Source organism: Syngnathus leptorhynchus, chromosome 20 (genome assembly GCF_054491065.1).
Source record: "Syngnathus leptorhynchus isolate UIUO chromosome 20, UIUO_Slep, whole genome shotgun sequence".
Lineage (NCBI taxonomy): Eukaryota > Metazoa > Chordata > Actinopteri > Syngnathiformes > Syngnathidae > Syngnathus > Syngnathus leptorhynchus.
This window is the reverse complement of record NC_141214.1, coordinates 4493836-4519147: the sequence shown is the minus strand read 5'-3', so window position 1 is coordinate 4519147 and position 25312 is coordinate 4493836. Positions and strand designations below refer to the sequence as shown.

Genomic DNA, 25312 nt, shown 5'->3' with positions numbered 1-25312 from the left:
TGCACTTTTTTTTTTTTTTTTTTAGGAATAAAGCCTCGGGGTTTTTTTTTTATGTACACATAGTCCTATTATTGTGCTACTGCATTACAATGTTGATCATGGTAGTGATACTTTTGAAAACCACTGAAATAGGGAATACTTTGCGTCCAGGGCTTGAAATAAAGAGTTCAAAGTAACCAAAGAGCCACAGGCACTGATGATCCGAAAGTTCCAGGCGATCCAAGTTCTCACCAACACTGAAATCCCGGGAGAGGTGCCCCGACCCCGGGGAGCGTCTGGTTGCAACTGACCGGAGCACTCTCATATGGCAATGTCTCCTGATTTTTACTACTATCAGTGTCCTGCTCATTGTTGATGCCAACCAAGTCTGGAGATACAGGAGTCTGTTCTTTCTGGACGGGGTCCGACTGCTTGGTCCGTGGCTGCGTGGTGCGCTGACCCGAGTCGCGCCGGTGCACCGGCTTGCGGCTGTAGCCCAGCCGCTTCAAGGCCCGCTGTGTAGTTTTATGCGAGATGGGCGTCTCGGCGCTGAAGTTGTACAGGGTTTGGATCTCCGTGACAGTAGCCCGACTATTGGCCTCCACCACACGCTCCATCCGCCTCTCGCCGATCTCGTCGACGAGGCGTTTTCTCCCACCTGTGCCCCGCAGGCTGCTCGTCTTCTTCTTCACGCACCATTCACGGTAGATTCGGGACACCGCCGTCTTGGAGAAGCCCAGCCGGTTGACCGTTTCCGAGATGCTGCAGCCCGCGCTTCGAGCGCCGACGATCAGGCCCCGCTCGAACTCGGTCAAGTCCCGCGACTTGCCCATGTTTTGGGGCTGGCAAGTAGCTCCGATTCCCCTTTTTCTATTTCACCGAGTGACACCTCTTTTGTTTCAATGGGATCATATTCGGTTTTTTAACAATGGCTGCTTGTAATAGGGGCTCTTCTTTTATGGTTAATTAATTGCGATCGGGCTCATGGTTGCCCTCTTGCGTTAGATTTGTGGAACTACAAAAACAAGAACTATTTTAACAGTAATCCAATTAAGTACAGATGCTACGTATAAAATAAATATCCGCGACTCGCGAAATTTAGGGGAATTTGGTTTCTACAGGGAATTCTAGGGAGAACGCACAAGGCATTTATGTAGACGTCAGTGGGAAATTACAACAATAAAAAAAAACATCTGTTGTTAATTCAATGAAAGAACAGCAAGTAACATTGAACAGTTGGATGTGAGTGCTCAAATCTTTGAAAACAGTCAAATTAAGATTATAGTGCATTTTAGGTTCATCCTCAAATGTCACCAATAAGCCTTTTTCTTTATGGAATATCACAAATAATTTTTGGACAAAATGAAAAAAGCACACAAAAGTTTGGCTCTTTTATTTATTTGGTGCTCATATTGACACGGGAAAAATTAGCTTGACCTCTTATGAAGCCATTAAACAAATGTTCCCACAGAACAACAACAATGTGAGATAATAATAATAATAATAATAAAAAGCTAACTTAGCTAGTGACAATTGAAAATAAAACTCAAACATACGTGGTAAAGTAAAAGTTTGTCAAGAAAATAAATAAGTCAAGTGACCTGAACAAACTTTGTATTTGTACTTTGCAATTTGAGTTCCTTCTACTGCTATTTGGACTGTAAAAAGAAAGGAAACCACTTCCAATTTGGCTTCCAAAATCGAAATGGCAAGTGAGCATTGCAAGTGTGTCAAGTCACCACTAGAGAGCGGCGCTATGCTTCTCAAGTTTGCTCAAACCATGCACCAGGCATCAAAATTCATATTGATTGAATTTTCAATATATAAAAATTACAGACCGTATATAGAAGGGAAACAACGCTCACACAATTTAATCAACAAAGTCCATCGACCTTAAGCATGGAACACAAATAACCGATAAGAACCGCAATTTTTGATCCAAGATAGCAAAGGCCTGATTGTCCCAGAGCCACAGAGATGTTTTTTTTTAATCACAGAATATTCTGGTTAAAGAACATCGAGGTCAACTCCTAAAAATTCACAGGGTATGACCTACATCATCGCACGTGGCCAGCTGCCTTTCCAGCATCTGCTTCTCCACCAAGTCTTCCACTCGACCAACTTCCACCTCGTCCACGTCGTCCATGAAACTGGCCCAGTCGGCGTTTCCGTCTTCACGTTCGGCGGGCTCGGCGTGGCCGGCCGGATGCAGGGGTGTGGAGTCGGCGTGAGTGGTGGTCACGCAGTTGCAACTGTCGCAGATGCCGTAGCGTCGGAACCCCGGCGACACGCTGGACCCGGAGAAGATCCGCCTGCAGCTCTTGCATGACATGGGTAAGTCGTGCCGATGGACCTGGTTGGGAGTTCACAGACAATGACAGCAGTTGAGAAACCATTATTAGGGATGTAACAAAGACAAAGAAGTGCTTTGGTACCAGCTCATAACAAAGACAAAGAAGTGCTTTGGTCCCAGCTCGCCACATCTAACTTATTTTGCTAAAGTATCAATTCCCAAAGTAATATTGGAAAGGGCGATTCAACTCTTACGCTGAGGGCGTGGGTGCGAAGATGTTCCTGCCGAGTGAACCTCTTTCCGCACATGGGACAGGGAAAAGGCCTCTCTCCTGTGTGACAGCGAAGGTGGCGCTTCATGATTCCCTTCTGCTTGGCCGTGTACGGACAGAAGGGGCACTTGTGGAGCTTGACCGGAACCAGTAAGCTGTCGCCTGCAAAATAAAAAGAACATTTTCAAATCAACTATGCACATAAAGCTGACAAGCCAATCAAGTGTGCCGTTACCCGTGTCTTCTCCGATCCAATCCGACTGGATTTCCATCACAGACGATCCCACGAAACCCAAACTGTCCTCCATTCGGCTCAGGCCTAAAATGCTACCCGGTGGTCTCTGAGTCATGCGCTGGCCCCCTCGGTCCAGCAGTGAGTTGGGGCCTTCACCTCTGGTCAGCATCTCCATCAGCTTATTAGCACTGAAAGAAGAGCTGCAACCCACAGAGAAGCGCTCCGTAGAAAAACTCGGGGGAAGCGATCGGCTCAGGTGAGGAACAGAAGGTCCGGGATATGACGCCAGGTCTTTATTGTCAGGAGACTCCGAGAGCTCCTCATCCGGGTCATACTCTATCTTGGGGTTCACTAACCCGTGAGTCAAAGTAGAGCACGTCGAGGAGAGGTTTGTCTGATCCGTGTGCGGTTTTGGTTTTTCGCCACCGGAATGGAAGTCGATGTCCATGTTTTGGCTTGGGCCTGGAGGGGTGCTGCCTGGGACGGGCAAAGGGCTCTTTGGTGGCTTTACAGATACACCGTCTGCTTCTGCAACCTGTGAGCGAGGCTCTGTAGCCCCAAAACTACTCGACTTGGATGCAGCGGCACTGCCGCTGTCCGCGGGTCTGTATTGTCCTCCTTGTCCCGGATTTTCCCCCTCTGTTACACCCTCCTTGTCCTTATTGCATATGTCCAAAGAGGAGCTGATGTATTTTTTGCAAAGGTTCACAAGGTCAGTCATTTGCAAATAGCTGGCTGCTGACATTACTTCAATGACAGAGTTGCTGCTCAAAGCTAACCGGCTGGAATAGAGGAAGTCCAGGATGATGGAGAAGGCATCAGCTGTAACTATGTCTAATGATGCTGTGCTTTGGCGCTGGCCACTATCCTGAAAAGAGAGACAATTAGGAACATTCAATGAGTTGGTGTTTCAAATATTTGAATAATTTGTTTTAATAAGGTGTAATGGAAACTCCAAAGGGAGAAAATGTGATTGTTCGAACCAAAATCGGAGGTATCACAGAACAGACTGTGGTCGACCCACCGCACCTGCAAATAGTGAACCAAAAGAGCTCTAAAGTAGCCGCTTCCAGCAAACAGAACATTGCGGTGGGCCTTGAAGACGCGACCCTCGACGAGGATGCTGCAGTCACAAAAGTAGCCCCGCTTTCGCTGCTCATTGAGTTCAAACAGAAGCTTGGGCAGGTAGCAAGGCACCTCCATGACTAAACTTCAGTGGGCTCTGCCAGGAGAGAAGAAAGGACAAATAATGAGCGGAAATGCATGAGTGTAGTTTCCAGTGAGTCACACAATCTGAAAAAAAAAAAAACCCCAACAACAATGTGGCAGAATTATTGTTTCCTGACTCTCTTTTTATAAGTAAGCATGCAGTGTGTCAAACAGCTCGAGGGTGTGTGCAATTGAACTGAGAGATGTTTTCAAGCGATTTCTAATTTGCATGTATGAAAAACTGAAGCTACACATAAGACCTCAACATAAAGCAACTTCATAGCACAAGAGTTCTTTCTGTCTTTGTTTTCAGCCTAGCTACCGTTGCTAAGGCTAACTAGCTAGTTAGAAAATCATATTTGGCTACTCGGAAGCGTCACTTTTAAAAGCGCATGTCAAAGAAAAACACAATCAACTAGAATTACTTGCTCGCAGAAACCCTGGGGGGAAAAATACTTACTGATGAGCCTTGATCTTGAAAATATTAGACTGCTAATACCACTGTTTTCTTCTATTTCTGCTACCCAGAAACGCTTCCGGTAACATAAGATTGACGTTTACGTTGAGCCAATCAGAAGTGACGTACCCCGAATACGGACGTTGACTGGACCAATGAAAGAGGGACGGACAACTCTGATGTTGATTTAAATATTATAATAACAATACTACTAGTACTACTACTACTACATTACTACTACTACTACTACTACTACTACTACTACTACTACTACTACTACTAATAATAATAATAATAATAATAATAATAATAATAATAATAATATATGTAAATAAATGAATAATCAGATATGCAAATAAATAATTATTGCGTGAAAATGAGAATGACTATTCTTTGAAAATGAATTCATCAGATTAAAATAAGGTAACACCGCTGACCATTTAAAGACATCTGACAGACATTTAATGGAGATTATTGAACTGTAAAGATATGTGTGGTTTCATGACGAACGTTTTTGTTAATTCTGTTCTTGCTATTATGATTTATTTGTGAACATGTTTTTTTCTCAATTGCTCATATTGTACTACTGAACAGCCAATGCCTTCCTTAACTACATTACTACATTATTCTTTCCACCCATCAGAAAGCATTAGCTCTAATGTTGTACTGTTTTCCATTTTACAGAGAAAATAATCTGCCTGGTTCCAAGAAAAAACATAAAACTACTTTTCCTTTATTTGCCACATCCACACATTTCAACCCACAGTTCTTGACTTCATGATATTTTCCAATGGCGTGCTGTGGGAAAACCACGTTAATGTTATGACAGCCCAATGAAAAATACGACCAAGCATATTAGCACTAAAAACTAATCTTACTCTAATTAAGGGTTTCCCAAACGTTTTTAGATCCTTCCTGTGGCATAATACAATCCATCAATTATTGTCATAATATAAAGTACATATGAGCAATAAACAGACAGCATTCAACTAGCAGTGCCCGCTTGATTAATAAAATAGATTTCAATGCACCGTGATATATTTAACAATGAATCTATTATGTAAGAAACTTTACTAAAAAGTAAACCTCTGTGCCAAGATATCAGTGAAACTATGTGACCATATTTTTAGATTTTGTTCCCCCCCCTCCGCTGAAGTGGGTGCATTCCCTCAGTGGGTAAGTTGTCGCATATCTTAAAATGTCTTCTCTAATTGTTCATTTGTTTTCATGTTACAGAGCATAGAAAAAGACCAAACTTGTGATTTACGGCAGACTGATGGCGGCCTGTGATGTCTAAAAAGTCAACAGCCTTCATGGACGCTTTGCGTCCGCACTCATTGTGTACGTCAGCCGCAGTCTGGCGCTGAGGTCCCGTAGCGGCACCCCTCGCTCCTTGTGGTCTGACGAACGCTCGGGCCTGCATTTTCCCAGGCTGAGACAACACACCACGGTGGCAGCGCAAGCCACACTGGGAGCCTGATTAAAGACTCGGGACAATGGAAGGACCGCGGTGGCTTTTTCCTTTCCTAGCGCCGTCTCCCGAGAGGGTGGGGGTGCCGTGAAACGTTTGAATTATCCCAGAATCTCTGGAATTCCAAGCGAGGTTCCGCGGGAAGGACCCTCGACAGGGGATCAAAAAGACCAGAGCGGAGTGTGGTGGGTTGGTGCAGAAGCAAAATTAAAAAAAAAATACTGAAGTATCGGCTTGTGTGGTTGCATTTGGTGGGTTTATTTGTGATTTTTGGCCAATGAGCAACAGGCATGTGGTGCTTATTGTCCTTTTATCTCTCATGTGCAATCACTGGGAGTCTAATACAGCAGGCGCCCCTCTTTATTCGAGAGACACCACTTTCCACTCTCATTCTCTCTGTAATTATCATTTCATGTCGTGAGACCGACGTCCCGGCACATCTCACGCTCTTCCCATCCACCCGCCGGATAGGCCGAAAAGAATTCACGACTGAAATAAATCTGCCAGCCTTTTTTTTTTATTATTTTTTTTTTTATTGTATATCGAGCACCACGGAGTCTTCTCATACCGCAAAACTTCCGGTAGCGAACGGCCCCAAAAAACTGATGTCTTTGCCACAGGCGGATTGCCACGATCAAAGCTCGCTTGTGCTATATGCAGTTAGCCAAGAGCCCTCAGACGCTGACCTCAAACATAGCTCATGTCTGAGCGTAACACTGACTGTGTGTTTGCGGTACTTGTGAGGAAGACTGTGTAGCAATGGTTTCGCGGCACACGTGTTGCCTTTCAGCAAGATTTTTTTTTCCTCTTTCGTCTGCCTTTCATGTGAGTCCGTCGACACGAGCACCGAGACGTTCCGACTCGGCGTCGACTTGAACTTGACAAGTCTCGCATGTTACGCTAATCTGCATTCATTCGCTGACAACTAGACGTCAAAATTTGAACTTAAAAATAAAAATGGCTGTTAGTTGCGCTCTGTATAATCTCTTCTGGGAAAGTTAAAAGTGTCCCATCAGCGATGGCAGGTTTATGGCCCTTTTTTTTTTTTTTTTTCTTTTCTCAACTTATGGCTGCTCCTCTGAGATGCCACGGGGGGTGACGTGTGGATGGATGTCTCCCTGATAATCGGAGGTGTTCTGTTATAAGAGGGATTTGTGATACTAAGGGGCTGTCAGAGCACTGCGCCCCAGGGTGTCTGGTGTAAAACAAGGATGCTTCACCCTCCCCATGTCATCTCACAAACTTGTGAGCAAATGTGTATTTTGGATACATTCCTGACAATTACTGTCGACTCTCCCTTCCATGCAGCTCGCCATGTGAAAAAGAAATCTTTCGGAGTTCTTCCATTTTTTTGCCAAGTCGTAAAAGAAGCGTAGTCATTCAATTAAGCACAGTTGTTTTCATTTATCACTTTTTTTTTTTATTTGTTCTGTGTGGCCCATGAAAGATTTTCTTGTATGTGATGTGCAAGTCACAATGAAGTGATTACCGGCCGGCGTGCCTTTGAGACATGGCACTGAGCGGCATTCTTCACGCGCTTAAAAATAGAAACCGTCTGCTTTTTCAATTTCACTCACTGGAGGGACATTTGGGCATCTCCTTTTTTTTAGGGAGTACAAACATAACGGCATTCTTTCATATGTTCTCCAGCATGGCGCTTTGATTTTACGATAGGAATCGACTCATGTGGGAACGACGTGGGAAAAGCGACTTATTCATGAGCCGGGATTTAAAAGGAATCCAAAGTTGAACAAGATGGTGTTCAACAAAAAAAAAAAAAAATGGTGGAAAAAAGTATTTCCCCATAGATCTACAGAAAGGCCAAACTCAAGTTCAGAAGCTCACGCAAAGACCATAATGGTGACGTCACTCACTCGGCCACGCCCATTAAAGGCACACTTACAACGCTACAGTTGTTTTCGACTCAGCTTTTTGTGTGTTTGTACAATCTAATGCTTCCTTTTTTAAGATTTAAAAATATCTAGTCACGATGAAATCTTTTTAAAATACTTGGACGTCAAGGTATAATTGTACTATTAACTAAACTCCAAAGCACAAAATGTAATAGGTCAAGCTAATGTTACCATAATTAGCATGCAGCGGAAATGATGATAAGCATGAAATCCGAATGTTTGAAGTTTTCAACCAATGGCACATTATCACTTTCTTGAAAACCTTTTTTTTAGTTTTCCTCAAACAAAGAAGTGAAAGATTCCATGATAGCGAGACTCTGAACCTGGAATAAATGAAATTCTGATAAATTCGTAATTGAGAAGAACCTGGAAGTCAATCATCCAGTTGAGATCGCGTTGGATTTACGTTAACGAGGAGAAAATGTGGAGAACAAAAAAGGACAACATGAGTAAGACGGCGAGAGAGGGGGGTGGAAAACAAATGTGGATGGATTGGTGGGCGCAGGCTATTTGGGGGGGGGGGGAGGATAACACAGATCAGTCAAGGGGGAGGGAACGAGAGGGGAAACATTCGCTCTTGCCCACATTAAAGCCATAAAAAAAGAAAACAAACAGAAAAACATGTCTGACATAAAGAGACTGGTTTCCGCGGCGACAGCACAATGGCTGCCTGTGGCTCTTCGGGCCCTCGCCATCTCGTCTGGGACCCGGCACCAGCGAAAGTCACCGCAGTCCCATCAGTAAGTGTGTGCGTGTCTACGCGCAACATTGTGAATGTCATCACGCTCAATGCTGTGGGAACGGCCATGAAAGAGACCCCACTCAGAAGCCACAAAAGCTCCTTTCTGAGTCTCCTCGCCGCCTTTTAGCCTCTCTATTTATCTTTACTGGGGGGGAGCCGGATGAGGAGGGAGCCCGTGACGAGCTGACCGACCCATGACTGACACCTCACTGTCACATTTAGATCTCAAGAGGCTCATATCAGCTCCTGGAATCAAACTTGGGGTGTGTAGACTTTTATGTCGACTTAAAAAAGTTGCTTCTTGAGTAATAAAACAAGAAACGCTGCTTGCTTTTGATGCCTTAGCATCATCGGATTTCACTTCTGCAGATATTCACTGCTAAATGTAATATAAAAATAATCTATCCTTTGTCGTTTTCAGATTCAATGTCAGAGAATGAAAACATCTGTTGGCCATTATGACAAGCTGATCAAGTCCAAAGAAGTCAGTCATGATACCAATATAGTTTGAGATCAAGTAAATTACGTCTTATCAAATTCAGTCCAAACAAATGAGGTAAATTAAGTTAGATTTCAAAGATGCTTCCCGACAGATCAAACAAAACCCCCAAAAAATCAGCCAGAAAATGTTCAAAGTAGTTTTTTTAAGTACAAAATATTTGTACTCTCGCCACCTCACGTATATTCGAATCTTTAAAAACAAAAACTGCATCCGAAGTGATAATTGCGGCTGGGAGCTTGTCCTTATAAATTCCAACCTCGTTCGTGTGAGCGCAAATTGCAAAAGCATGAGCCTGTTAATTTCAACGAGGGGACCGCGGCCTTGTTGTGGTTTGGAGGGATGTGGCGGAGCGACGACTTAAAATAGCAGATCAAGACTGGCAGAAATCTCGGCAAATTCCATCTGATGGCTTCTCAGATCTCTGTCTGTCGTCGCCGCGCCCCGATCCCCACACCATCAAACTTGCTCTCATATTTAACTCATTTATTTTCTTCATTCATCTTCTTAATCACTTCTGTCCTTGTGCGTGTTTTCCATGCGGCTTGCGTCATTTTGGAACCAGCGCAAATGCGGCCATCTTAAGCTAACGCGCATTCCAAAAGCATGCAAATATATATATTTGTTTTTAATTGAAAAGAAAATGAATGACATCTTCTGACATATCACATTTTTCTCACAATGATTTTTTTTTTTTTTTTTGTCAATGTGCCCTGAAACACACCGTGCAAATCTGTCTGCGGTTTTCAATTGGAATTTTGTCATTTCCAGTGAACACACGAATGATAATCTCTGTTCCCATTATCTTTTAATAAACAGATTACCAGGGCAAGTTGACTTTGATAAAAGAGCTTGGTGTTCAAACAAAGCAAAAAAAAAAAAAAGAGCATATAATTGACTCGAGACAGAATCTCCGGCGAGATGTTTAGCACCCCCCGAGCCCCAAAACAAACGCTAATACAACATCTTGCACACAATCGTTGTCGTATGTTTAAACGAACACGCCCTTCCAGTCTGCCGAGCAGGAAGAAACACACTCAAGCCGGGCATTGTGTCAAAGGGGGCATGCCACTTGGCCTGGCTCTTTTCACGCAGACACACACGCTGGCGCGCACAAACACACACGGCGCCGGGCTCTCGTGTTTCCATGGCGATGTGCGCCAGCAATCTTCCCACGGTGGCTGTGGAAGCGATGACTGAGTGTTGCACAGAGCCGCATGTGTGAATGAATGGAGCGCCGTTAGTGCATGCGTGTGTGTGTGTGTGTGTTGGGGGGGCTGCTAACCTGTCCAGTGAAGAAGCGAGATGTTCAGACACTCACTGGGCCGATAACACCCTTGACCTTCTGTGTACATGGGGCTGGGTCGCTTATCTGTCATGTTGCTTTTGCTTTTGACACTTAGCACCTGGGCTGCTATCTTCACTGCTGCCTTGTAACTAAGTACTAGTACTTAGTGATTTCAGGTATATGCACTTTAAATGTGCATTCATTTATGTTTTTGTGAAGAAGTGTTATCATTAATGATGCAACAGATTCGGAGAAGCGAAGGCATGATTTCGGAGAATCGGTGGTGGTGACGATTACGCCAGCCTCAAAACCACAACATTAAAGATTCTTCTTAATCTGATAAGCCTTTTTTTTGTCGCCCTTTCTTCATACCAACTTGTAAAACTGGTACTAGGACTCATAGTAATCATTATTAACCGGGGTTAAAGTGAGGTTACTCTGAATTATATTTCAAAGTTTTTTTTGTTTTTTTTAAACACAAGCACTTGTACTTCAGTACAGAGTGTGCCTGCTTTTGTCACCTCTTCCTGACAAAGAGCCACTCAGGGACGGAAATCAAAAACCAGTTTCGTGTCGAGAACCGGTTTTAGGGATCGTTTGTTTGCTTGCCCGACAATTTTGAAATAAAGAAATTTTGCAGCATTTTTATTCATTCCAGCAACTAACGTGAATCAATGAATTTAGTTTCTCTGAAAAGAAAAGAAACACCGATCGACATCAATCTTCCCACCTACGTGAACAATCGCGTCTTACTCACACCTAAGTGTGATCATACAAGTAGAGATGGAATCCAACAGGGTCCATCATTCCCACACTCCTCACCTCTCTGCCACAAATTAGTCGGGCCATTGTTCTACATGAGCACACAATTAAAGGAGCATGAGAAGAACGAAGGGAGGAAGGAGAGCAGGAGGAGACTGCAGGCTAATTGACAGAGGGTGACTGAGCAACGGGTTGCAAGGACAGGGGGGGTGACTCGCCGGGGAAGGGCAAATTAAAGGGAGGGAGGGAGGAGGGACACGAAGAGGAGGCGACCGACTGCCGGGGGGGTGGCAGAGGAGGGGAGGGGGGGGGGGGGCTGGTGGAGGGATGGAGCCAAAACTGGCAACCCTGCTTCAACTGCCAAACGTTGTCACTGGGTGCCTGTGACAGGGAGAGGACAAATAGAAGCTTGGGAATTCTCGCCGCTTTGTCATGGGCCCTCGGGGGTCGAGCAAGTGCCACCGCCACTAGTCAAGCGGGAGAGGAGGGAAGACAGACCAGTGGAGGCAAGCACAAGGCTTCTTATAAGCCACGGGAGGAGACTGAAGAAGGAGCAGAAGAGGCCAAGGGGGCACAAAAGGCAATTTTTAGCTCCCGTCGACCTGGTAAGGCCAAGATGAAGAGACCACACGATTACAGCTCAGAGTCGGACACGGACGAGCTGATTGATGTGGGACAAGAGGACGGTTATTGGTGAGCATCACCGCCGCACACCTGATGCGAGGGAACGAAAAAGAATTGCTCATTTAAATTGGAACGGAATATAATATGCATGATAAAGCACAGCGTGCAACGGTCAGAATTTTACGATTGATTTTAATTCCTTTGCATTTATTGGCAGCTATTTTTAGACTCATGTTTACCATTTTACCTGAAAAAAAAATGTAAAAGATTTTAAAAAATCCATATTGGGATTGAATGTCAGGATTTTAGAAAACTTAAAATGTACATTCCTGACAATAACTATTAATTGCATTTGTAACATAAGTTTTTTAATTATTTTATCCATTTGTGGTGCAAGTTATTAAAATTAATTTCTCTTATTTACACTCTTAACCATATATCACCTCCTTACGGTTTTGAGGCAGTGGTTTAAATTAAAATGAAGCAAAACCTGTATGATAAACACTGCACCATAATAAAATTCACGGTTACCACTTATGTACAATAAAATCAATTTTTATTTTTGAAGTTTTAAATCCAAGTCAAAATGTTTGTGTCTTTTATTCTCAAAATTTATAGTGTTAAATAATATTTGTATCCACTCATATACCGCACATTTTGACTTTAAATAAAGTGAACGGCACTATAAAATTAGTATTTTTTAGTAATTAGTTGCAGAATGCAACCACACAAATAAACAGGGAGTTTTTGTTTCACGTCAAGACAAACTTCCTAAAGTGTGTCTGAAACTGAAACATATTGTATCGGTAAGTCATTTTCACATATTGAAACTGTCAACATGAGGGTTCAAAGGTTCCATAAAAAGAGACAGGCGTGATCAGAGCAACAACAACAAAAAAAAGGGCTCTTAAAAACATGTTTAAAAAAAAAAAAAAAAACAGGCGACAAGAAGTTTGGTTTGTCACGAACAAACCCATCCCAACTTATTAGTCAGCGCGTGTTTGTAGTCACAAGAATTCTGACCACGTCAGAAGGCAGTACGTGACACCAAAGACAGCCTCGGGTCAATCGAAATTTCTGCGTGACATTTCCTTTCAAGTGAAAGCCATCAAAAGGCATCTTAAACGAAAACACACGACTGAATTGGCGCCGTTGAAAATCGAATAAAAAAAACAACAATAGGGACAATGTTGGCGCTCCCTCTTGCAGGCCTGTGCACAAATAAACATTGGCGGGCGGGCGGGCGGGGTGTAACCATCTCAACTTGTGGCCCGCGGGAGCCAGCGCACGGCCTCCTGGCTGTAAAATCATCTTGTGAAACTGCCTTTTGTTGAAACGTAAAGTAAAACAACATGTTATCCTGAATCACGATCGTTGGCGACACGATTTTGCAGCAAATGGCGTTCTGCTGCCTCTGTGTTTTATTAAACAATGCTAATGATAACAATATGGAGACTCACCATATATTCTGATACAGCCCAGTCACCGGGTCCATGTCGCCTGGCAGCGCATCACAGATTCTGGCCCGAAAGAAGAGAAGAGGGGTGAGTTGTAATCTTTCTTTTTTTTTTTTTTGTCAAGCCTATTTCTTCCATTATTTACTGAAAAATCCAATGACCACTTTGTTAGCACAAGCTAACGCCCAATTATATTAATAGGAAAGTAGTACATTTGCAAGTTTCGGTTTAGTCTGGGTTGTCATGGAGATGCTTAGGAATTTTCTAAGATGAGCTTTTTGTTAATATAGTAAAATTATATTTTTTTTTTGCCCTCCATAGATCATTGAGAAGAGGCGGAGGGACCGGATCAATCACAGCCTATCGGAGCTAAGGAGACTGGTGCCAAGTGCCTTTGAAAAACAGGTGACAACTCAAGACAAATGGTTGCTCGTTTGGGTAAAATATACGGTATCAGCAGTTTTGGCAAGCTTCTGTGTCTTTTATAGAAGACCCAAAAAAAAATCTTCCCAAGATTCGAGCCAAATCTGCTCTGTGACTGCATGCCACAAATATTTCAGCTTTGTGGTCTTGAGAATTTCATCCAGATAAATATTGCAGACTTTCTGTTCTGTCCAGGGTTCCTCAAAGTTGGAGAAAGCCGAGATTCTGCAAATGACTGTGGACCACCTCAAATTTCTGCACGCTATGGGAGGAAAAGGTAATTTATTTGTTGTTCCGACTCTCTGGGAATTTCTTCGTCTTTGACACCTTTCACTTTGTTCCAGGTTACTTTGACGCGAGGGCGCTGGCAGTGGACTACAGGACCCTGGGCTTCAGGGAGTGCGTTGGAGAGGTGGTGCGGTACCTCAGCTCTCTGGAAGGAGAGTCTCCAGACCCGATAGGTGCCCGCCTGGTCACTCATCTTTCCCACTGTGCAAGCGAGTTGGAGCCCCTGGTTCTCCATTCGCACCCAACCTCCGCTTTGCCCTTCCCTCCTTGGCCCTGGGTGTCCTTCCCCCAGATGTCCGCCGCCCTACCGGCCTCATCCTCACCGCCGTTCCCCAGCGGACGACGGGATCTCGCCTTGATGGGGAGCTACCCGCCGGCGGCGGCCCTCCGCCTCGCACCGCTGGCCGGCTGCCAACGGGGGGCGCCACCCCTCCTGGCCCCCTCGGCTCTCGCCTCAGTCCACAGGCTGCCGTCCCCCGCGGCATCCCCATCCTCGGGCCCACCCAGGCCGACGCAGGTCTCCCCTCGCAGCACCTCCAAGAACTCGCCTCTTCCTCCCGCCCCTTCCTCTTCCTCTCCAACCACCGCACCACCGCTCGTTTCTTTCAGACCATTTGCTCCTTTGGTATCTTCCACAGTCCAGCGTCGGGGCTTAGTTGGATCGGGCAAATCCGGCCAAGGATGGGCAACTGAAATTGGAGCTTTTTGAGGACTATCTTTTTTTTTGTTCTTGTTTCAATAAAATCCAAAATGACTTGTGCAAAGGATACAAAACTCCCATGTAGCAAATGACTGCCTCTTTTTGAAAGGACTCTACAAGCCATATCAGACTGAACGTTTCTGATAATTGCCAACAAAATCAAGAAACAATGAGGACAACATGTAAGGACGGTTTCATTGTCAAATGGAAGAACGTCCAAAAGAGCCATATGTTTAGCAGAAAGCAATGATTCTTCAGCTGTTATGTATTACTTTCCAAATCAACTATACATAAGATGAGTGTTTACGGCAAAGAATGTTTCGGGAAAAAAAAAATCTACATAAAAACTAAGTGCCTTTAACTTTTGCGTGTGTATTTTCTTGTCATCCCCGAAAAGATTTTTTGATGTTTTTTATTTTTTTCAATGTGGTTCATATGATTAGGATAAATCTAGCAAACCAGTTTCCATGAAATGGAACGGTAGGTGATGAGCCAAGGACAAAATCCTGGATTCATTTATTTGGGGGATTTTAGTCTTATTCCCGTCATTACATGATTCCACAAAAGACAAATCCGTCAGTCATTCAAACTTGCTATTGATCATCATTGATCAACCGATAATTAGTGGCGGTTGGCCAAGACTAGGAAAGCTTCTTAAGATTATTCGTATCCCACATAAGCGAAAGCCGTCTCGTTCGTATCGGCACAGGAGAGTATCTTCAGCGATCGGACACGGTAATTTTTTTCTTTCGAATCCTGCGGTCTACCAAACGGCTATCTTCCCCTGTTTGTCTGCACCGCTGTCTCCTCAACAATGGGCAAGACAATGAAGATGAGACGGGGGGGGGGAAGCCACGGGGGGGAAACAATAAAGATCTCAAAGCCTGGGAAGACGGCCGAGATGAGAGGACGAGCGACAATCCCAAAGGGGTCGACGAAAAGAGTGATGGATGACGCTCGGGTCGTTTCCCAAGCAGACAAGCGCAATGGTGTCGTGCCGCACGAAAACACTCGTGAGGGGGATGAGAGAGACGCCGGAGAATGCTTTGATGGACTCCAGGATGCAATGTCTGTGGTTTGCGGTTCAAAAATGTGTGTGTTCTGCAACGTGGACTTTGTTTATTCCAGCCAGTGTGCTGGCAGGCCAACGCTGTGCGTTCGTTGCCCCCGTGTTTGGTTCGCCTTCCAGAAGGCTTTTGTTTATGCGGAGCCAAGCGTGTGCGTGTGTTATGCGAGTCTTAGGGGGCTGGCGTCAGGACTGAAGCGCTGCGGCGGCACGGCTCTCGTGCAAGGTCGGCCGGCGGTTGCACGGATGGGATTGCGGCGGAATGTTTGTGGAGGACGCGAGTGCACACACATGGGCACACTCTTGCACACACACACACACATGCAGTCTAACTGGCAGCGTTCTGACTGGAGGAGCCAGAGTCACCACCACAGCTTCCAGAGTGCACGACCACAGTCACACTGCACGGAGGTTCCCACGGGGGAGGGGAGTCGGGAAGACGCGGCAATAATTTGTGTGTGTGTCGGGCGTGTCTGTGAGAACGACTTTGAATGCAAAGTTTAGGGGTAGTTAAAAAAAAATTAGATCTGAGATTGAGAACATTTTTGCTATTGTGTGAGAATAAATTTAGCCAGTCACATGTTTACTATTTGCGTGTGTGTAAATATTCGAAAGGAGTATTTTTAAATTTTTTTTTTTTTTGCATCATAGGAACCCCCCCCAAAAAAATCCATTGTCTTTGAGTGGCTTATCAAGTTTAAAATCTAACATTATTTATCTCAGCCTGCTCCACCTCCACAGTAAGCCTTTTATTTGAAATCTTCTGAAAATTAATAAATTTGAAAGTAAATTAGTCATTCTAAAACCAAAAATATTAATAAACCATATTGAGATGATGATTTAAAAACTTGTTTTGCAGAGCAAAAAATAAAAGTCCCAAAATAACAGAAACCAGATTTGTTTTGGAGTTGAGCAACCTCTGCTGCCAAAAGAGAGCACAACCCACAAAACCTGATTGACAACTAAAGCATTCATGCATAAAAAAATGAAAACCCACACGAGAATAAAAAATAAAAAATTCACGTCGCAAGGGCTTAATATCAGATATCAAAGAGTCATTTTGAATCATTTATTTTCTTCAAATTTAGATGCACGAGACGTATTAGTCAGGATGCTAATGGTTTAAATGCAGTTCCTCTTGGTGAACCCAGACACCACATTGGCCAGTTTGGTAATTTTGGGAGGAGCCGGCATGGTGGTAACGCGCTTGAGATAGCAGCGACGCCTGTCGGAAAGAACTCCTTTATGTATCAATGTCATAGAGGGAGATGGAAAGCGTCATGTACCGTACCAGAAAGAGGAGTCGCTGAAGTTCTCGTTGACGTATGTGTAGAACTGACAATTTTGATCGATGGAACACGTCTTCTCGCACGTCTCCGCGTCATCCATCAGTTCGAAGCGAATATCCGAACCTTGGAAGTCGACTCCTTCAAGAGCCGTCTTTACCCAATCTGTTGAGAAATTGATCACTGTAAATTTGCAGACCACATTTTCAAAATAGACCAAAGCTATCTTACAGTTTTAAATTATTATTTTTTTTTACAAACAGATATTACAACTCCAAATAATTTTTCAATAGGGTAATTTAATTGAGAAAGGCAATACTGCAAGAAATCCAGCAGGTTGCGCTAGAGTTTCTGTTCTGAATTCCATAGTAAATAAAACATTTTAAGATCAAATTTGAATAGATAATGAAAACATTGTCTGCATGGTAGCATGCACAGATCTTTTCAAGGCAAACGGGATGATAATATGAGGCTAGCTGCTACTTTAGCAAACCGTCTACATAAAGTCACACAGTTCTTTATTTTAAGTTTTAAAATGTAATTTACACTCACTGGCATCTTGTTGACAGAAGTGTGTTGCTATCCCAGATGTCACACCTTCTTGGGATTTCATCACGACTTGATTGGGATTGTTTTTCAGTTGACAAGTGAGGGAATTGCTGCAAAGATATATAATCAATTATTTGATTATCATTAAGTAGATATCAATTTGTTATTTGATTACCTCTGGAAGGAGAAGTATGTACAGCGTGGATTAGCAGAGCACAAAGCCAGACATTGCTCTGGCGTACCGGCAGGTTGTGACTCAAACGTGCTCCCCTCGAAGTCCGTGTTTGAGAAAAGTTTCTCGGAACATGCTAAGAAACAACAAAAGGGTCAAGAATGTGCATGGAATTATCTTGCCTTTTTTTTTTTCTTACCTATGTCAGAGGGCTGACTAAGTTGGACGCTGTGAGAAAAGCCGGACACCACGCCGGGCTTCCTGTTTACGTTTAAGGTCCTTGGTATGGGCCAGCTGAATTTTAGGTGGCATTTATATCTAAAAGAAAAGTTTTAGCTGGTGTTTATGTTGGTAAGCAAATAGAGATTTGTTTTTGTTTCAATCTTGAAGAAAGAGTGCAATCTACTGACCTCCACTTCAAGTCCATTTCGTTCATTTACCGTATTTTCCGGACTATAAGGTGCACCTAGAATTTTCTCTCAAAAGCCGATAGTGCGCCTTATAGTCCGCTGCGCCTTATATATGGACCAAATTCTTAATTTAAACTGGCCCGAAGCATTGTGTCATGAAATCAATCATAAATGGCCCGCTGAAGACTATGAATCAAAAAGACTATGGATCATTATTTTGTGATTATAAAGTAATTATTTGCATCTGAAGTTGAAATAAAAATGATAAAATGGACAATGATTTGATTTGGATTAAAAATCTGACATGTCCGGTGCGCCTTATTTAAGGACAACGTTTTAAAATGGGCCATTCATTGAAGGTGCGCCTTATAGTCCGGTGTGCCTTATAGTCCGAAAAATACAGTACCTGATGTTCTCATTTGCGAAGTCCTTATTGATGAATGTAAAAAAACGGCAAAAGCGGTCTTCAGTGCACACTCGCTGACACTCCTCAAAGCTACTCGTGAACAAGGCCCGATAGTCTGCCCCGAAAAAGTCCACGTTCTGGTACACCTTAAGCAGACAGGGCACTTGTAGACAGAAAGGCAGTTAAAAAAATAGCATATTTTAAAATTAGACAAATTGGATGTGAATTGGGGTGGGGGTGTACTTGGTTCGGAGTTGCAGGGTTTTAGAGAATATCCAGAGGTGACACCAACGAGGGGGGTCTGGACGTTGGGCTCTCCGGAGGGCGTTGACTTGAGGTAGCAATAGAAGTGCCTGAAAAGAGATCCGAATTTTTTTTTATTACTTCCAAAATGTTTGCATATAGATCAGGATGAACTTTAACAGGTCAACTGTACTGGACCTTCTGTCCAATTTTGCAGTCGATTGTTTGCACAACACTTAGAACGGCAAATATTGACAACAGGTGCTTGAGTCTTGAATGGACCAATGTCATTCCTGCTTCATTTTTTTTTTTTTTTTAAGCAGACCTCCTTCTTAGTCTGCTCGCATGTTGACGTCACTTCAGTGAATACAGTAATCCCTTGTTTATCGCGGATAACCGGTTCCAAAAACCACCCGCGATAAGTGAAATCTGCCAAGTACGGTCACCAACAAGAAGTACTGGGCAGGTTAACAAGTTAACGGAAATATGCTGATTCACGATCGCGCTTACACACGAAAACGGACTTCCAAAGGAATGTAAACAAACATTTGGAGCAATACTACATCGTCCTAAAGGTTAGACACATGTTTCCTTAATTTAGAAGTTTTATTTTGACTTTCAAATGTTTTTTTTTATCTGAAAAAAAAATCTGTGATGTAGTGAAGCCGCGATAAAGGAAACGCGAAGTAGCGAGGGATTACTGTATTACATATTTTACATCCAGTAGAAATTTGACTTGACTAATTTGACTTAATTTGTACCTTTCATCAACGGTCCAGTCTGCACGTACGAATGTAAAGAAGAGACAAGATGGGTACTGTGTGCACAAATACTGACAGTGCTGAACATCAGGAGAGTACTCAAACTTAATGTCCGTTCCCGGAAAGTCAATGTTCTCCAACAATTGTGGTCGGCATTCTACAGAAACAATGAAAACATAAAATTATGTATATAGACAACAAGCCACATAGAAATACAATTTTACCTTGACTCAGGGAGAGACCAGTAATTGAGAGAATACTTAGAATGAAAAGTGCATCCATTTTCTGAAGTGAGTCCACGGTGCAACTGTCAGTCTTGCAGGTTCCTTTTTTTTCTTTCCTTTTTTATATACCGCTCAACTTTTTTGCCGATTGCCTAACGTGGTTGCACAATGTTTGCAGACTAAAAACAAATCGTTTGAGACAACACTGGGTGGAAAAACAATGTTGCAAACATTGGGGTGCTGTAACAAATTTGTATTTATCAAAATAAAATAATCATAATGTTTCTTTTTTAAATAATCACAGGTCCAGTCAATTTTATTGGAGGTCTGCGCGTCAAATTTGTTGGATTCTATTATTTCACCGCCAGAGGGCACAAAATACCAATAAAGGACGAATTTGGAACAATCTCTGTTTGTTTTAACATGTTTTGTGGTTGTGGGAAGACGATTTTGTTTAATTAGTGTCTATCACTTAAGTTCTGTGCTGGCATTTATAATAGATGAAAAAAATATTAAGATTAATTTCATTTATTTTGGTTTTTAGAACATACTGCTTTATTTATCAAGGGTATTATCTAATAGTTTCAAAACTTGAAAGACAAAGAGAAACCAACAAATTATTTTATTTGAAAGTAAGCTTTTATTGACTTTCATGGCACTAAAGCTGCCGCTTAAACTACAGGAGTAACATGTTCTAAAGGCATTAAAAGTCATGATTGACATCCAGTGTAGAGAGGGATCATCTAAATGTGATCACGACTCAGTAGAAAAGCTCAGCTTGAGTTTTGGATGTCTTTGAACAGATCTTTTTTCTCTTTCCAGACAGTCGGCCATGTTTTTTTGATGCTGGGTCGCTCCTTCAGCAAATTGTAATATTGAGCCAGTTTAGGGAAACGCTCTGGACACAATCTGGAATATAAAGAGACATTTGTTTATTTTATGGGTTGTTCCGCATGACTTCCTTTTTGGGAAATTATGAGCAAGTTTTGCCACACTTACCCCATTTGGAAGGCATAGGCGATGGCGGGGAAAGCCACCACATCAGCCATGGAAAAAGTCTTTCCTGTCAGGAACGGTGCAGTCTTCTGCAAAAATAGAAAAGTCCGGTTACAGAATAAACTCAACATCCAGATTATGCAAAAAGGTGTCAATTAATTATTTTTTTTTTTGCTTAACGTTTTACCTTAAAGTATCCCTCCCACAGGCTGAGCTCGACCCCCACAGCCTTTTTGTTCCTGTCTTTTGCAGACTCGAACCTCTCACCTTCTGGAACCTTCCATTCATAATAGATGACATCACCTGCAAAATGTCAACAAGTCTTTTTAGAAATCAGCTCAAACCAGATTGGTGAGATCTTGTGAGTGCAGACATTTATTTCTGCATTTTACATTTTAAATTGCTGTTGCAGTTGACTGAATGAAAATGACTTCTTTTCCCCTAAAAAATATTTTCAAATAAAAAAAATATAGCACTGTACTGTGAAATTTTGAAAAATTACAAACACGTTTAACCACATTTTCTTCCCAATTCAGTGGACAGCAATTTCTTCCGGTGTATATACACCGTGGCCAAAAGGGGGCAGTATAATACAAGGAAATAGTGTGGCCCGTCTTAACTTCCAATTCCTTAAAAGAAAAAAGAAAAAAAACTCTTGCAATTCCCAAAGTGGCCCAAACACCTCGTCTTATGATTTGGCTCGCTACTCCTAGCATGTGATCCTTTGTTGGATTAACATCTACGACCTTTTATACATCCCTGGTTGCCACAAGCGCATGATGTGTATTTGCAATTCTCTTGGGATGGATGACCTGCAGCTAATGAGCTTCCCTCATTATGGGGACGAGCATGTGAGGATGCCGAGAGCATTGAACTTTGAAACAATGAGCGCTCAAGTGTTAAATCACGAGATGCAATAAAAGAAAGGATTGGAAACCTGCAAAATGAGTCGGATTTTTTGTTTTTTTTGCATACCGAGCTTCTGGCCAAGCGGGATGACCTCGAACAAGCGCTGGTACATCAAGGCTTGTTCATTAGGACAGGTTGGAATCAGGTTGGTTCCTTGCTCCTTGAATTTTGTCTGTAATATGTTAAAAACAAAAACAATGTGCACCCAAATTCCTGAAATCATAAAGTAGTAATTTTTCCACTTTGTTGCCTTACCTCCAAATAGATGCAAGCAGCGTAGGACTCACAGATGACGATGTCCCCATGTTTGAAGGTCGGGAGCTTCAGCAAGCAAACAGTTAAAATTTGTTGCATAACACAATGTTGCATGCAAGCGAACTTACTTGCCCTCTGGGGTTCAGATCGAGCACAGCCTTCGACTTGTGCTCCATCTTCTCAAAGGAGAGAAGATTGCTCTTGTAGTCGGAGAGATTTTTCTCCTCGAGGGCGATCATCACCCTCCAGCATGGAGGAGAACCGTTGCCCCAGTACAGAGTTATATTCTTGGCCATGGTTGAGTTTGCAGCGAGGTCTCAGATCTGCACAGTGAGTCAATTTGCGGATGAGGGAGGGAATGTGTGGTGGATTGGGAAATGTCTGTCGGTTTATATAACAAAGAGTGGAGGTGTGCCACATTTTTCAGTTAAACCGGAAAGAGTCCCACCACGACTAAACATAGTCACGCCCCCAGATTTAACTTTACTCGATTTTGCATATTAGTGCAAACACACCGGATCATAATACTCACAATTGCATTTAAATGTCTCTGAAATAATATTTTGTAGGCTTAAAAAAAAACCTCAATCACTTACCAAAATTTACCAAATGATGAGGGAATCATCTTGACTTGTACTTAATCTTTGAGGCTTTCGGTCGTAATATTTAACCATATTAACACCACTTGACCTCGCTCCCATATTTTATCTTCCAATATATTGATTATATTTTTATTGCAGCTTCATGTTTTTTTTAATTAAATGTCACGATGACTCAGCACTTTTTTCTTGGCATCTTTGCAGCTATCAAGCGTGTGCACAAAAGGCAATCCGTGCAAATCACAATAAAACTTACAACAAACGTGCTTTTTAATCATATTTCATATTATTGCGTCTGGTAATATTTGCTCTTCATACCTAAAAACAAATAAATGTACAAGTAAGCATTACGATGCATTTTGTTTCATAGTATGTCTCCATAGCAACATTCCCTTTTTGAAGTGAACCTGATCCACAGTCGAAGAAGGCAGATCAGATTACCGAAGTTATTCATTATGCAAGCTGTTTTACGAGACTTCGCCTTGTAGGCTGACGAGCCAATCCAATTTCAACAATTTGAGGACACAAGCAATTGACTCAAACAACAACCTTTGCATCCATAAATATTAATTATATATTAGGTTAAAAAAAAAAAGCGCAACGTCACCATGACACAGCGAAATGACGGTCATCAAAAACCTGTTGTGCCACAATTCAGGTGTGACGGCGATGTTTTTGTTTGCACAAAACAAACACAGCAAGATAATACATTTAAAGTGCATGATTTTATTTTAACTTGCTAGCATAATGCCTTTGAGTGATTGAATTATTAGCGTAGAAACGTCACTGTTTCACCAACTATTTTTGAATCAGCGGCAATATAAGATTGCGTCATTAAGTTATTTTTTTAAGCCTGTGACGTGCACGTCAGATGTCTTTGAGCGTGTCTTGTCCCTCGGGGTACTCCTGCCAGTGAGGAGGCCAGCTGGCTTTGATACTGGGTCGATCCTTCAGCAGTGCGTAATACGCGGCCAATTTGGGGTAGCGCTCAGTTGACAACCTGAAAAAAAAGACAAAGGACAGAATTATAATACCCGATACGTGACGCCCAGCCATCCAACTCACCCAAATCGATAAAGATTAGCAACAGTTGGGAACACCATCACATCGGCCAATGTGAAGGAAGAACCGACCAGGTGGGATCCCGTCTGCAAAGATGATGTTTGACAGAAAATAAAATATTTTTTCACATGTTCTGGATTTCCACCATACTCACCTTGTCCAGGTAACCTTCCCACAGCTGCAGCTCAGTGATGAGATCTTGGCAGTTTCTCTTCACGGCGGAGGCCAGCCTCTCGCCTTCGGGCACATAATACTCGTAGTAAATAACGGCACCTAAAAATAAGACAAGATGACAAACAGCTTTACTTCACAACCAAGCCACTAATTAATTCCATCGGGAACCGTGCCATGTCATCATTGTGAGGTTGATGTTGAAAATGATTGCGTATTTGTTTTCATCTTATTTATACTAGTAATGATGAAAATCAGCAATTCTATTTCATTCGATTAATTATCTCACCTAATTTGTCATAAAAGGTGAGGCCCTCAAACATACGCTGGTACATGATGGCTTGTTCAGCGGGGCCATCTGGGATCAGCTTGTTCCCCTGACTCTTGAACTGGTTCTACCAACACAAGTCAACAAGAGGCATGTTAAAAACAGGCTTACTCTTAAGTCTTTTTTTTTTTTTCTTTTTTAACTCACCTCCAGGTAAAAACAGGCTGCGTAGGATTCATTCAAAATGTTGTCTCCATGTTTGAAAGAAGGAAGCTGAAAGAATTCATTTATTGAGCATGTTTATGCACGTGTCCATACTAAAAATAAGAAATAATTTTGAGCTATATATTTGAAAAAATGAAGAGACCACTAAAAATAATTGGCTTATGTCGACATATACTCATTGAGACCTGAACTGTTTGGGATGCCCTGTAAAAGTCCGTCAGTAGTTAAAAACACTATTGGGGCGCCCTCTAGCGGCACTCGAAAGAATCACTATCCAGACAGAGCAGTTTGTATTGTGAAGATCCAGTATTTCATTTAGGTTCAGTTTTTATTTCATATTACTTGCATGTGCTACATATATTTTTTTTAATAAAAAAAAATGCAAGCACGATTTTGATGGTAAAATCGGTCTCATTTTTTAAAGGAACCTTTTATGAATACAGTAGTACGTATATATGATTGTGACAAACAAATCAAGCCACTTTGTCTCAAAGTCTTAATTTTGAAGTCATCTCATTTTTATATTGCAAGTCTTGCAGTGATCTCTTAATTTTTTAGGTGAATGGTTGCATTTATTTTGTGCATGTTTATGTGCACATTTTTGTATTCTGGCTTTCTACAAGTCAACTAACTCAATCAGCTGATTTTGCACTAACAGTAAAATTACGAATTCTTTTGGTTGGTGTAAATGTCAAATATATAAATATTGTGAATTGTGGCTTTGATCTAATCACAGCAATGCACATTCCTACCTGTCCCCTGGGGTTGACAGCCAAAACGTCTGGTGACTTGTGTTCCAGTTTTTCGAAGGAAAGCAGCTTTTGCTTGTATCCTTGCAGGTTCTTTTCCTCCAGGGCAATCATCACCCTCCAGCACGGAGCCGAGCCGGAGCCCCAAAAAAGAGTCATATTTTCGGCCATGGCTGAAGGAAAGCGCAAACCCGCTGCAAAGTAACTGGACACGTAGGTTTATTATGGTCTTGATAAGATTAACTTCTTCAACGCCGCCAGTATGACACAGTCATATACGATGCTGCCCTCTTGTGGACAAGAATGTCAATAGCAAGGATTCGTCTTCCTAGGCGCATTATATCTAGAAT

The 25312-nt window shown here is 42.4% G+C and overlaps 5 protein-coding genes across 8 annotated transcripts; 1 reads left to right on the top strand and 4 right to left on the bottom strand.

Moving 5' to 3' along the window:
* Positions 1 to 1823: 1823 nt before the first annotated feature.
* On the bottom strand, positions 1824 to 17058 carry zbtb8b (zinc finger and BTB domain containing 8B). Of its 4 annotated transcripts, XM_085900238.1 has the most exons (6): positions 16969 to 17058; positions 13204 to 13263; positions 3808 to 4000; positions 2779 to 3646; positions 2527 to 2705; positions 1824 to 2332 (listed from the first exon to the last, which is right to left on the bottom strand). In XM_085900238.1, the coding sequence occupies exons 3-6, from the start codon at positions 3979 to 3981 to the stop codon at positions 2018 to 2020; spliced, it is 1536 nt and encodes a 511-aa protein (XP_085756364.1). In that variant the 5' UTR covers positions 3982 to 4000; positions 13204 to 13263; positions 16969 to 17058; the 3' UTR covers positions 1824 to 2017. The 4 variants fall into 4 exon arrangements, with proteins under 4 accessions (XP_085756364.1, XP_085756366.1, XP_085756365.1 ...); XM_085900240.1 differs by lacking the exons at positions 13204 to 13263; positions 16969 to 17058 and adding an exon at positions 4417 to 4654; XM_085900239.1 differs by lacking the exons at positions 13204 to 13263; positions 16969 to 17058 and adding an exon at positions 4448 to 4654.
* heyl (hes related family bHLH transcription factor with YRPW motif like) lies at positions 11425 to 14962 on the top strand. The gene is made up of 5 exons (XM_085900242.1): positions 11425 to 11812; positions 13221 to 13287; positions 13522 to 13605; positions 13819 to 13900; positions 13968 to 14962. The coding sequence occupies exons 1-5, from the start codon at positions 11736 to 11738 to the stop codon at positions 14618 to 14620; spliced, it is 963 nt and encodes a 320-aa protein (XP_085756368.1). The 5' UTR covers positions 11425 to 11735; the 3' UTR covers positions 14621 to 14962.
* On the bottom strand, positions 16733 to 19877 carry LOC147041003 (coagulation factor XI-like). Its single transcript, XM_085900241.1, has 9 exons — positions 19729 to 19877; positions 19505 to 19661; positions 18744 to 18853; positions 18501 to 18663; positions 17884 to 18002; positions 17688 to 17820; positions 17516 to 17622; positions 16969 to 17128; positions 16733 to 16902 (listed from the first exon to the last, which is right to left on the bottom strand). The coding sequence occupies exons 1-9, from the start codon at positions 19784 to 19786 to the stop codon at positions 16800 to 16802; spliced, it is 1110 nt and encodes a 369-aa protein (XP_085756367.1). The 5' UTR covers positions 19787 to 19877; the 3' UTR covers positions 16733 to 16799.
* A 468-nt stretch (positions 19878 to 20345) lies between these two features.
* LOC147041002 (glutathione S-transferase A-like) lies at positions 20346 to 22322 on the bottom strand. The gene is made up of 6 exons (XM_085900279.1): positions 22017 to 22322; positions 21889 to 21954; positions 21700 to 21805; positions 20912 to 21027; positions 20728 to 20813; positions 20346 to 20637 (listed from the first exon to the last, which is right to left on the bottom strand). Exons 1-6 carry the CDS (start codon positions 22182 to 22184, stop codon positions 20502 to 20504), a joined length of 678 nt encoding a protein of 225 aa, XP_085756405.1. The 5' UTR covers positions 22185 to 22322; the 3' UTR covers positions 20346 to 20501.
* An 871-nt stretch (positions 22323 to 23193) lies between these two features.
* LOC147041001 (glutathione S-transferase A-like) lies at positions 23194 to 25214 on the bottom strand. The gene is made up of 6 exons (XM_085900280.1): positions 24966 to 25214; positions 24196 to 24261; positions 24010 to 24115; positions 23704 to 23822; positions 23553 to 23635; positions 23194 to 23487 (listed from the first exon to the last, which is right to left on the bottom strand). The coding sequence occupies exons 1-6, from the start codon at positions 25131 to 25133 to the stop codon at positions 23355 to 23357; spliced, it is 675 nt and encodes a 224-aa protein (XP_085756406.1). The 5' UTR covers positions 25134 to 25214; the 3' UTR covers positions 23194 to 23354.
* Positions 25215 to 25312: the final 98 nt, after the last annotated feature.